The sequence below is a fragment of the Trachypithecus francoisi genome, unplaced genomic scaffold, assembly GCF_009764315.1.
Source record: "Trachypithecus francoisi isolate TF-2019V2 unplaced genomic scaffold, Tfra_2.0 Lachesis_group1, whole genome shotgun sequence".
In the NCBI taxonomy this organism is placed as follows: Eukaryota; Metazoa; Chordata; class Mammalia; order Primates; family Cercopithecidae; genus Trachypithecus; species Trachypithecus francoisi.
Window position 1 is genome coordinate 169,706,251 of NW_022681454.1, and position 14,203 is coordinate 169,720,453.

Below are 14,203 nucleotides of genomic sequence, written 5' to 3' on the forward strand. Positions count from 1 at the left end.
GGAAATGAGGACAAAAAAGCTATGAAGCGTATTGGAAATGAATAGCAAAATGACAGAAGTAAGTCCTTTATCAATAATTACTGTAAATGTAGATGGATATTAAGCTCTTCAAACAAAAGACAGAGATTGGGAGAATTGATTTTAAAAAAAGATCCATCTATTAAAGAATTAATTGTTAGACCTAAAACCATAAAAACCCTAGAAGAAAACCTAGGCAGTACCATTCAGGACATAGGCAAAGGCAAGGACTTCATGTCTAAAACACCAAAAGCAATGGTAACAAAAGCCAAAATTGACAAATGGGATCTAATTAAACTAAAGAGCTTCTGCACAGCAAAAGAAACTACCATCAGAGTGAACAGGCAACCTACAGAATGGGAGAAAACTTTTGCAATCTACTTATCTGACAAAGGGCTAATATCTAGCGTCTACCAAGAACTCAAACAAATTTACAAGAAAAAAAACAGACAATCCCATCCAAAAGTGGGTGAAAGATATGAACAGACATTTTTAAAAAGAAGACATTTATGCAGCCAACAGACACATGGAAAAAATGCTCATCATCACTGGCCATCAGAGAAATCCAAATCAAAACCACAATGAGATACCATCTCACACCGGTTAGAATGACGATCATTAAAAAGTCAGGAAACAAGAGGTGCTGGAGAGGATGTGGAGAAATAGGAACACTTTTACACTGTTGGTGGGACTGTAAACTAGTTCAACCATTGTGTAAGACAGTGTGGCGATTCCTCAAGTATCTAGAACTAGAAATACCATTTGACCCAGCCATCCCATTACTGGATATATAACCAAAGGATTATAAATCATGCTGCTATAAAGACACATGCACATGTATGTTTATTGTGGTACTATTCACAATAGCAAAGACTTGGAACCAACCCAAATGTCCATCAATGGTAGATTGGATTAAGAAAATGTCACACATATACACCATGGAATACTATGCAGCCATAAAAAAGGATGAGTTTATGTCCTTTGTAGGGACATGGATGAAGCTGAAACCATCTTTCTTAGCAAACTGTCACAAGGACAAAAAGCGAAACACCGCATGTTCTCACTCATAGGTGGGAATTGAACAACAAGAACACTTGGACACAGGAAGGGGAACATCACACACTGGGGCCCGTCGTGGGGTGGGGGGAGGGGGAGGGATAACATTAGGAGATATACCTCATGTAAATGATGAGTTAATGGGTGCAGCACACCAACATGGCACATGTATACATATGCAACAAACCTGCACATTGTGCACATGTACCCTAGAACTTAAAGTATAATAATAAAAAATAAAAGGTCCATCTATATGCTCTCTACAGTTGATTCACTTGAGATCCAAAGACACAAATAGATTGGAAGTAAAAGGAGGGAAAAATTTTTTTCCGTGCACAGAGTAGCAAAAAGAAAGCAGGCATGCCTATATTAATATTAGATGAAATTGATTTTTAATCAAAAAAGTTCAGAAAAGTCAAAGAAGGGCACTATATATTAATAAAGTTTCAATGCAGCAAAATATAACAATTACAATCATTTATACACCCAAAAAACACCATCAAAATATATGAAGCAAAATCTAACTGAATTGAAAGGATAGATAGTTCTACAATAATAGTTGTATAATTCAGTACCCCATTCTCAATAATGAATACATCAGGCAGAAAATAAGCAAGGAAACTGAGGACTCAAACAATATATTAATCCACCTAGATCTAACAGACATATACAGAACACCCTACTCCATAACTGCATACACGTTCTTCTCAAGTGCACATGTGACATTTTCCAGGATGGGCAATATGTTTGTCCAAATATTAAGCCTCAATAGATTTTAAAAAGTAGTTATCCTACATTGTGTCTTCTCTGAACACTGCGGGATAAAGTTAGAAATCAATAACAGAAAGAGAACTGAAAAATTCACAAATTTATGGACATTAACACACTCTCAAACAACCAATGGAAGAAAGAAGAAATCACAAGGAAAAGTAGAGAACTCTTAAAGATGAGTGACACAAAAACACAACATACCAAAACTTATGGGATGCAGTGGAATCAATGCCAGAGGGAAAATTTGTAGCCATAAATAATTTCATTAAAGCATTTATAAGATCTCAAATTAGCAACCTATTTTTACAACTTAAGGAACTAACAAAAGAATAAACTAAACTCAAAACTAGAATGAAAGATATAATATCCAAGCAGAGATAAATGAAATAGAGAATAGAAAAAAAAATAGAGAAAAAGATCAACAAAATTGTCAAACCTGTAGCTGGATAGACTAAGAAAAAGAGAGAATACTCAAATTACTAAAATCACAAAAATTGGAACATCTCTACAGATTATAAAGAAATTAAAAACATTATAAGACAGTAGTAGGAACAGTTGTACACCAACTAATTTGATAACCTAGATGAAACGGGCAAATGCAAGAATTTTAAAAAGTCGTCCTAAAATTGATATAGAAACTCAAGAGACCCTGAATAACAAAACTGAAGGACTCACATTTTCTGATTTCAAAACTTGTTGCAATACTACAGTAATCAAAACAGTGTCATACCAGCATAAAGGCAGGTATATAGGCCAATGGAATAGAATAGAGACTTCAGAACTATCCCCTTACATATATGACCAAATATCATTTGACAAGAGTGGCAATACCATTCAATGCAGAAAGGCCAGTCTTAACATATGGTGCTGGGAAAATGAAATATCCACATGCCAAAGAATGAGATTGGACTCTTACCTAACACCATATAAAAGATTAACATGGATCAAAGACACTGAATTTAAGACCAATATCTATAAAACTTTTAGAAGAAAACAGAGGGCAAAAGCTTCACAACATTGGATTTGACAGCAATGTCTGGAATATGATACCAAAGGCACAGGCATCAAAAGCACAAAACATGCAAACTGGATTTCATGAAAATTAAAAATTCTGTGCATCAAAAGAAAAACACTGGCCAGGCATGGTGACTCACATCTGTGATCTCAGCACTTCGGGAGGCTGAGGCAGGATGATCACTTGAGGCCAGGAGTTCGAGACCAACCTGTGCAGCATGGTGAGACTGTTTCAACAACAACAGAAAATAGCCAGGCATGATGATGCATGCCTGTAGGCCTAGCTACTTGGGACTCTGAGGCAGCAGGATCACTTGAGCCTAGGAGTTTGAGGTTGCAGTGAACTATGACCATGCCACTATACTCCAGAAAGAAACCTGTTTGTAGAAAAAGAAAAAGAAGAAGAAGAAAAGAAAAATCCTATCAACAGTAAAATGGACAGCAACCAACACAATGAAGAAAATATTTGTAAATCACATATCTGATATAGGATTAATATCGCAAATATAGGAAGAACTCCTAAAATTTAACAATTACAAAGAAACGTGATTTACTTGGTTGAAAAATGGACAAGATACTTAAATAGATGTTTCACCAAAGATGTTACAGAAATGACTGATAAGCACATGAAAAGATGCTCAACATTATTAATCTTCAGGGAAATACAAATCAAAAGAACAAAAAAACACCATCTCGCACCAATTAGAATGGTTACTATCAAATAACAAAAAATAGCATGTGTTGGTCAGGATGTAGAGTTATCCAAACACTTGTGCCCTGTTTGTTGTAATGTAAAATGGAATTGCTGCTGTGGAAAACAGTATGGTAGTTTTGCAAAAAAGTAAAAATAAAATTATTATTTGATGTAGTATCCCACTTCTGCATGTAAACCCCCCAAAATTGAAAGCAGGGCATGGAAGAGATATTTGTACATCAATTTTCATCGCAGCATTTTTTTTGTAATAGCTAAAACGTGGAAGCAATCCAGGTGACAATTCATAGACACATGGATAAGGAAATATGGCATATATGCACAATGGAGTATTATTCAGCTTTAAATCAGAAGGAAATTCTGACATACACTACAACGGGGATGAAACTTGAGGACATTATGTATTCAAGTCCTTTGCCCATTTTTGAATCAGATAAATCATGTTTCTTTGTCATTGTTGAGTTTTGGGAATTCTCCCTATATTTGGGATATTAATCCCTTATCAGATATGTGGTTTACAAATATTTTCTCCCATTCTTTGGGTACTATTAATAGTGTTTTTCCCTTCCTTCCTTTTTTCCTTCCTTCCTCCCTCCCTCCCTTCTTCCTCCTGCCCTCCCTACTTGCCTCCCTCTCCCCCACCCCCCAAGACAGGGTCTGTCTCTATCACCCAGACTGGAGTGCAGTGGCACGGTCATAGTTCACTGCAACCTCACACTCCTGGTTGCACATTATGAATTGTACACTTAAAAGTGGTTAAGAAGTTAGATTTTATGTTATGCGTATTTTACCGCAATAAAAAATGGAGAAAAAAAAAGAAATGAGCTCTCAAGCCATGAAAAGACATGAAGGCAATGCGAATTACTAACTGAAAGAAGGCAGTCTGTAAAGGCTACATACTCTATGGTTCCAACTATGTGACTTTGTGGGAAGGCAGAACTATGGAAACATTAAAAGATTAGTTGTTGCCAGGAATTGGAGGAGGGGGGGAGATGAATAGGCAGAGCACAAAGGACTTCTTTTTTTTTTTGAGACAGAGTTTCGCTCTGTCACCCAGGCTGGAGTGCACAGTCTCTGCTCACTGCAACCTCTGCCTCCTGGGTTCAAGAAATTCTCTGCCTCAGCCTCCCAAGTAGCTGGGATTACAGGCACCCACCACCACGCCCGGCTAATTTTTTGTATTTTTAGTAGAGACGGGGTTTCACCATCTTGGCGAGGCTGGTCTTGAACTCCTGACCTCGTGATCCACCCGCCTCGGCCTCCCAAAGTGCTGGGATTACAGGCGTGAGCCACTGCGCCCGGCCAGCACAAAGAACTTTTTAGAGCAGTGAAGCTATTCTTTCCCATACTGTAATGGTGGATACATACCATTACACATTTGTGAAAACCTATATGATGGAGACCATCAAGAATAAGCCCTAATGTAAACTGTGGGCTTTGGGTGATAATGATGTGTCAATATAGACTCATCAGTTTAAACATGTGCCATCTGATGCTGAGTGTTAATAGTGGGGAAACTCCTATTATGTGGTGGGGGGAGGCTATGAAGGGCATATGGGAACTCTCTGTACTTTTTGCTTAATTTTGCTGTTTTTCTAGGAATTGTTTGTTAATTATGAAAAATGTGAAAAAGTTACAAAAAAGTGAAAAATTTTAAATGACTTTTATTTATGTATTTGTTTATTTGAGACTTGCTCTGTCTCCCAGGCAAGAGTGCAGTGGTGCGATCACAGCTCACTGCAACTTGTACCTCTCAGGCTAAAGCAATCCTCCCACCTCAGCTTCCCAAGAAGCTAGGGCTACAAGCGCGCACCACCACCCCTGGCTAATTTTTGTATTTTTGTAGAGATAGGATCTCCTTATGTTGCCTAGACTCGTCTTGAACTCCTGGGTTCAAGTGATCCACCCATCTTGGCCTCCCTAAGTGCTGGGGGATTACAGGCATGAGCCACTGTGCTTGGCCAAATGACTTCATTTTAATTGTGTGTTTAAAGATTTTTCTTTAATTATGTTTCTTTTCCAAATATAAACTCAATATTTGGTTAGACAGAAATCAAAAGACATTTTTACTTAGATGCAGATGTTATAAATAGTAATTCAAAAGATCTCCACATAATCTCCAAAAGTCAATGTAACTCACAATGTGGCTGAAATAATGTACATTTTCAGTGAAAGATACTGTAAGATTAGTAAGGGTAAAAAAAAAAAAAGAAATGTATATATTTGTTATTTATCCTGAATGCTAATGTTTGAGGAAATACAGGTGTCATTAGAGGAGGAAAGTTTCTGAATACATAAAAGCACTAAAGATTGGTAGCCCTGTTGCTTTATCATGCCAGCTTATACTTCAAGTAATTTATTTACTTTTTTTTCTAAATCTATCACTAATTCTGCTCAGATAAGGGGATTTAATGAGATGAAGACAGAAAGAATTGGAGAAGAATGGAAGAGGAGATGAGAAGAAAGTAGATCCTTTTCAGAAGTGAAAATATGAAGTAGAAAAGATAAAATGAAGAACATAGTTTCGTAAATAAATATGAGTTAGTGATCTATGGGAGAAAACTTAACCATTTAAAATTTACTAATTGCTGAGCATTAAAAGATTTGGATTAAGAGTTGGAAGGTTCAGGGTATGCACTGAACAAGCATCTATAAGACTTGAGATGTAGATCAGATGTGTGTATATTTATGCATGTGGGTTTTGTATGTGTGATATTTTACATATTGTGGTTTTGACATTAACATTATGTGAAGCTTTTGAACAGCATAGACTAAATATTGACTATGCAATATATTAGTCATGTAAAACCAAATTTATTATAGTTCTCAGTTTTCTACTTTAATTTCCAAACCAAAATATTTAAGATTATAATCACTACTTACATTTTTTCCTCATTTAAAAATCAGATATGAAATTGACAATAGTGAGAAATTGAATTTGCCTGGTATAGCTTTGTAGTAGTGTAAATGGAAGATTGTCTGTCGTATTAGGAGCTCTCCTATCTTTATTTTTAGACCAGTATTTTAGACCATATTGAAAAGATAGCTAATAATGGCTTGGATTCTACCTTTAAAAAGTATTTTTTGTCAATAATTTCTTTTTTGAATGTCATTTATTAGATAACCACATAGTTTAATACTCTGCACAGATGTGTTTTTTTGCCTTAGTATGATTTTCTTATGAGTTTTCATTATGATCATAGACTTACAGCCTCACCATTTACTGTCTGTTCTCTAGTATCTTGGAGGTATTTAGAGTTTACAGATAGATTCAGAGCATTTTTTTTATCTGAGAGGAATCTGACAGCAAATATAGTTCAGAAGCTGTATTTTAGATACAAGAAATAGAGACGTAAGATTTAATGCTTGACTCCAACTCACGCTCTACGCCTGGTGCAAAGCTTGGTGTAATTCCTTATTTCCTGCCCAGGCCTGCTTCTGCTGCACTACATTGTCTGCATCTTTGGGGTTGTCTATTCCAGCATTCTCTGTCCTGCCACATAAACCATTTTTATTCAGATACTCTTCAGCTTCCTTCTGCCCCATCCTAACAGTGAACAGTATTGTTAACCCAGCTTGTATACCTGTCTTATGCACCTCAAATAGATTTTGTGAGGATGAAGAGTTGATGTAAACACTGAAGTTCTATGACACAGGTCACAACCCTTCCATTATTGGCCCATAGTGTTTTAAATTCAAATGGGATGCCTTGAATGAATTGCCAGTATTCAAAAATGGATACATTTCACATAAAAATCTGGATATTTCAGTTTTTCTAGGAAGTTCCATAAATCTTGCAACATGGGATGGCCTTCTTCAGTGATACGATTAATACAGCATGTGCAATTTCTATTTCACTAGAGTTCCTATCACTGCTTATGCATTCCCCAGCCCTTGGCCAAGTATCAGCTGTCGTTCCTTCATTATCGTATCTCCTGCTTTCCTCATTTAAATTAGTTGCCTTAGGCTGGGCGCGGTGGCTCACGCCTGTAATCCCAGCACTTTGGGAGGCCTAGGTGGGCGGATCACAAGGTCAGGAGATCGAGACCACCCTGGCTAACATGGTGAAACCCCGTCTCTACTAAAAATAGAAAAATTAGCCAGGTGTGGTGGCGGGGCACCTGTAATCACAGCTACTCAAGGAGGCTGAGACAGGAAAATGGTGTGAACCCAGGAGGTGGAGCTTGCAGTGAGCCAAGACCATGCCACTGCACTCCAGCCTGGGTGACAGACCAAGACTCTGTCTCAAAAAAAATAATAAATAAAAAATAAATAAATATATAAGTAAGTTGCCTTGATGTCTGCAGACATTTAGGGAGTTCAACTGCTGTTCTCTGAAAATAAAAGTCAAAATTAATAGTACTAGTAAAATGTTTTTCAGGGCATAAAGGTAAGGGTTGGGAAAGACAGACATAAAACAATGAGGAGGTTTATCAATAATGAAAATCACTGACATGTCTTCATATTTGTTTTTCAAGGCAAACATGTCCCAGGTAAGGCAAGTGGGATTGCTGGCTGCTGGATGTCAGCCATGGAACAAGGATGTGTGTGCTGCCGGCGGAGACAGGTTTGCATATTGTGCGACTCTGGCTATCTATATTTATCAGGTAAAATAATAATAATTCTTTTCCATTTTTAATTATGTCAGGTAAAATTAATATTTAATGAATACATATTTTAAGTCCTTGTTACATGAAAAGCATAATGCTATAATTTCATTTATATTTATATTTTTAAGTTTTGTGACTTATACCATATAGGTTTTAAAAGTTAAACCTTTAGAAAACACATCATTAAATTATTGGTTACTTTGATATAAGAAAATTATTTTATCAGTTGAGAAATGTGGGTAATCCATTAGAGATCATTATAGTAAAATTAGGACAGATATATTTTGAGATATTATTGGGATAAAAATTCATATAACTATTTTTTTTATGTCCTAGCTCCATTCAGACACCCCTTATCAGTTCATAATTTATAGAGCCAAAAACCGCCTGAATTTCTTCATGTAGAAGTGCCATAAGCATGTTAAATCAAAGTCCAGTCTTCCTCCTTAAATTCAAAGTCAGTATCTCAGTGTCACCAGCAAACCATTCATCTAAACCAGAGATGTGATAATTATCTTTGACTCCCTCTTCCACTCACATCCTGTGCCCTTAGTAGCCAAGAGTGATTCTAGTATGTTCCTAATATCTTTCTCACCTAAACTATTATAATAATCTCTTAATAGTCTCTATTTTTAGTTTGGCTCCCACTAATTTTTTTTTCAGTGTAATCAGTTATCTGTTATGCATATCTAAATTTTAAAGCTTTCACTTGCTACTCATTCCCTAATAGTAACATCTAAACTTCGTAGTATGGCATTCAAATGCTTTTGTGATCTTCCTGCCTCTCACTCTGTGTTCCAGGTACACTAAACCAATTACATTTTTCTAAGACATCTCAGTCTTTCATATCTTGCCTTCGCTTACACTAATTTTTCAGTTTGTTTACATTGCCTGTCTAGAGAACACTTTCTCATCTTTCAAATCTCAGCTCCTGTATGAACTCTTTTCTATATGCTATTTTCCCCTCTTTCTTAGTAGTAAAGGACCTCATAAAAAGCCTCTCTACATGCTTTCATTTATTAAAAGTGAGTCTTTCCTATCTTTTAATTCTCAAATTTTTGCACACTTTCTGGCACTTAGAAGATATTCATTAATTGTCTTAAATGAATGGGTTTAAGGAAAGAATCTTGAAACTCTAACTTACTTCGGTTAAGACTAAGAATAACTTGTTTTATTCTAGAGCAAAAATTCTTTTCATTACTACATATTAGTTCATTACTAATTGTTTTCTGCTTTATTGAAAATTTAAGAAATAATAGCATTAATGTATAAAACAATCCATTTTCCACAATATAGAGTAAGATTTTAAGTGGTCCATTTCTTAAAATGTAGAAATATCTAGCAAACGAAATGTAACTTCAATGAAACTCACGCTTCTTCATTTTCACCCCCTTCATACACAACACAGCAGCACGACTTCTAAATACCTCTTTTATTCTCCCATCTACCTCCTTTACACTCTTTATATGATCCCAAGATTCTCACTCCCAAATCCCTCCTACACAATTTCTCTCCTCATCCTAAGTCCCTGTCTTGTATTTTATTTCCTCCTCAAAGAAGAGAAAGTTATCAAGCAAGTCAAACTATTCTTCTGAGGTAAGGATGGTAAAGCAACTCAGTGGATGAAACCAAAACTTAATTTTTTCAAGTTTCTATGTCTTAAATTTGTGATGACATTTTAAAAATATTGAGGTAAAATTATTAATATAAGCAATGTACGTGAAAGGTGTCATGTCATTAAGGACTGAAACGAACAAAAATTATCCTAATTTAGAAGGTGATGCAAATAAACTTAGGGGACAGTTCATTACAGTGTCTACTATAAAACCTCATTTCAGAGTATGCCAATAGAAAATTATATTTTAATTTTATATACATCACCATGTAAATGGTGACCTTAACATGAAATTTATGTTAATAAGTATTGTCTTAAATATTATCATCTCAATTAAGGTGCTTTGAAAATTATGCTATGTAAATATAACATAATACAATTATTTTCGGAGGAAATATTTATTAAATAGCACCTAGCACCAATGCATAGTCAAAGTCTGATAATCGGTCACACTCTGGATAATGACACACTTGTATTATATTTTTCTGAATGATTAAATGATAATGGGAAATGGTATTAGAATTTTTCCTTAACTGTTGTTTTGTAATGCACTAATATGCTAATGTACCCTAAAAGTAGAGTAATTTATGGTCGATCTCAATGTAATAGTACAGTTCAATATTACTGAATTGTAAATATCATAGGAATGCATTAGTAGATTAATTCTTGCAAATAGTTCATTGTTCTCTGGTGTGCTTACAGTTACTCTATAGATAATTTGTATGGTAATGTCAATGAAGGTCACTCATATGCCACATAGCTTCTTCACACATTTGCTATATTAATAGATTCTTCTATTAATTTCTAACTTATATAGTAGGGTTTTTCTTTTGGATACATTAGATATCCTCACTGTATCTACCATAGGTGACTTAAATTGCTGAATAATTTGAAACTTAAAATCATATTTATTTCTAAAGGTATAGAAAACACAATTATGTATTTAAGTAAGTCAACTTAAAATTACTATTGCTGCAGTGCTAATCAGATGAAAAGTCCATTGGTAATGGGTTATCTTTAATAATGTTTTAATCCAAAGTTGTCCAAGAATAGCTGAAGTTATAGAAAGAGAGAGAAATTATAGAATAGAAAGCCTTAGGAAATACTTATGTGATTAGTCAAAAATTACATACAATGTTCACTGCAGCATTATCTGTGATGGCAAACATTAAGTTACTTAGATGTTAAACAGATCGTAAGTGTTTATTCTTTCAATAATATTAACTGAATATCTTCAATTAACCAAGCCTTACTGTGTACCAGGATTGCCAACTATGAAGAAACAGGCAAAGTCTTTTTGTGGAACTTATATTCTTGTAAGGTGTAAGGAAAGGTGATAAGATAAGTAAACAAATAAATAGGTAAAATTTTCAGAAAGAAGTATGTTCTACAGAGGCTGAAAAAACAGGTATGATAAGATAGAGTCATGGGGTAGGTTCTCGGGAGAGTTATGAATTAAGATATCATGGTCAGGAAACATGTCTCAGAAGAGGTACATTTAAACTCAGACCTCAATAGGAGAATGAATAACCATGAGCAAATCAGTGGATAGGGTGGTTAGAAGCCAAGGGAGCAGCAAGCAGAAGGCCATCAAGTGGAGGTGATTGGCTGTAAAAGAGAAACAAGAAGTTCAGAGGGATCAGGGAGAAACATGATTTCAAATTACTTTGGCTAAATAGCAGAGATTCGATCATGTAGAGATTTGAAGGCTGCTTATCATTTAGGATTTTATCGCAAGCATATGGCTTTAAAAAGTTTATGTAATAAATATTTAATATCATAATGATTTGTAAAACTTAGAATAGCACTGTGAAAGGTTCATTATATGCTAAAGAGGAGAAAACTATAACAAAAAGACATAAACAACATATTCCAAAACATGCTAAAAATGATAGAGATTAATTCACTAATTATTGCAGGCACATTTACAAAAGAAATAGGAAAAAGTAGGCTGTTTATTTTTTCTATTTACATATAAAAACACAATACAATGTCCTGTCTGAAAAACAGTAAGATTAAAAGAGTGAATGACATCATTGTTCTGGAAGCTTTGGACATCTTAATAGTGTAATAATGAGCAGTTGACGTATTCAACCCAAATTTTCTTGATTCAAGTATAAGTGAAAAATTGCAGAAAAAAAAAATATTCCAAAACCAAGGGTTTTTCTTCTCATAAATAGATATAGTTATGGAAAATATAATAAAGCTCTGAATTATCATGCATATTTAAATGTGAAACATTTATTTTTACTTATATTTAAAATGGATGTGTTTTTATTCTCTCAGTTTTTAATGTTTTTTTTTTCAGCTGGTTGAATATTCCTGAATACACTTGAATGTAGACCAAGGCTTGAAATGTGTTCATGTCTTTATTATTAGGTGAACTAATTTTCATGTATGTAGCTTTAGTTTTATGTAACGTGACTATTAATAGTGTATTATCTTAAAAAGGAGCACTAAAATATGTTATTTATATATTTTGTTTTAGTTGGATCGCCGTTATAATGAATTCAAACTTCATGCAATTATGTCTGAACATAAAAAAACAATCACAGCAATTTCTTGGTGTCCACATAATCCTGATCTGTTTGCAAGTGGCAGTACTGATAATTTAGTGATCATTTGGAATGTTGCAGAACAAAAAGTCATTGCTAAACTCGACAGTACAAAAGGTATAATTATAACTGGGATTTATTTTATGGAATAAAATATTTTTATTTCAACAAGCACTCTCAATATTATTAGTTCAGGTTTTAAACTGGTATTTTCAAACTTCCTAATGGCAATCTGTATAAGAAATAAAGTTCACATAATGACTCGTGTCCATAGGTACAAAACTGAAACAAAATTTCATAAAATAATTATACTTACAACATATGATGAACTAAAAACCTAGTCAATACCAAATAATTTTATTAATGTTTAAATATAATGTAAGAATTTCCAAAATAAATATAAAATTAGTAATCAGAAAGATGTTCTTATTGAGACAAGTAAGAAGCCTTGGCTGTTTGTTACTCTAGTCCAACCTTTAAATTACAAAGAAAGTATTATGCATGTATTTGATGCATTGTTGAGCAGGTTTCATGCCTTTGTTTTTAATTTGGTCAACGTAGAACGTCCTCCTCACACAAATTGGACTTTATGAATTGGAATAATAGCATTATACTCTTTGTACTTAGAATTGGGAACTTGTATTCAATCTTATCCCATCATAATGGTAAAGTTAAGTAATAATTATTCTGTGTTCAGTGTCACAATAATTAACTCTCTTTTTGAGCACCATATTTAGCTCAGTTGATTGTGGTTTTGAAAGCTACTGCTACATATGTTTTTCAATTCAGCTTCTTCTCTAAAAAATAATTGTTTTAAGTTTGAGGTATAAAACTGAGACATGAAAATCTCATTAACCTTGTTTTGTTCAAATTTCTTTATAATATTCTAAGGCAAAAATACTGGGAATTTATAGGCAATTATCTTTGAATTTGTTTCCATAATAATAAAAAAAAATTTTAACTTTTAGGCATATTCGATATATTTAGTATATTGGTTTGTCTTTTCAAATTTAGATCATTAAGAATGCTTAAAATATCAGTGTAATACTTAAATTTTATTACTCAACTGTTAAAGGTATTTGTCAAATGAAGTTAATTTTCAACTAGAAAAATATGGATCTCATTCCCAAGTTTACGTACCCTGTTTTTTATTTTTACTTAGAACAACCAGTGTATTAGACAGTGAGTAATGTTTGCTCCAATCTCTGAACAAATATTGTAAAAAAGTCAGCTATCCAGTGAGCTTCCATTAATGTAATCAACAATTTTTCTTAAGGCTTTCCGTGACAAAAAAAACAAATTACTTTTGGCACAATGCTTTGTGATATATAAACAGTGATTGATAGCCTCAATCAAGACTTTTCATATCTCCCCATGCTTTCTGGTCATATCTGTTTGTCCGTCAATCACAAATTCTATAGGTTATTCCATTACTGTTTATATTGATCGATAATGCATTTCCAAGTACTTTAAATCCAACTTTGTGTGAGATTAATTTTAAATAACACAACAAATTTTTCTTGAAATTCTTTCCATCTTTTATGTGCCATAAACTAAAATGTTGCATGATATTATTGTTCTCATAAAGGTGTAACACAAGGTCAACGTCAGGTTATAACTGCATATAATAAACATAAATTCTAAATTTTATACAAAAGTAATGATTAATTTTATTATCTCCTAGTGTATCCATGGTTTTATCATCAAACACTATATACATCACATCCGTTCACGGGGGAAGATTTTATTTATTCATCAGCTATATGCACCATAGTTCTTTTGTTACTGGATATACAATTAAATAATACTTTCTAATTAACAGTCCCAAAATGATTAGATAATTGTGGAAAAC

At 33.9% G+C, this 14,203-nt stretch overlaps 1 protein-coding gene across 3 annotated transcripts in view; it reads left to right on the plus strand.

The window, feature by feature from the left end:
* The window catches only part of WDR17 (WD repeat domain 17), a 117,304-nt gene that overhangs the window by 40,504 nt on the left and 62,597 nt on the right, over positions 1–14,203 (plus strand). For 2 of the 3 annotated variants that reach the window (XM_033215733.1, XM_033215735.1), the window contains exons 2-3: positions 8,050–8,178; positions 12,285–12,468. In XM_033215733.1, the coding sequence (XP_033071624.1) occupies positions 8,056–8,178; positions 12,285–12,468 (307 nt within the window). In that variant the 5' untranslated portion in view covers positions 8,050–8,055. Of the gene's footprint in view, positions 1–8,049; positions 8,179–12,284; positions 12,469–14,203 lie in introns of those variants that run through there. The other variant, XM_033215734.1, reaches the window with a different exon arrangement.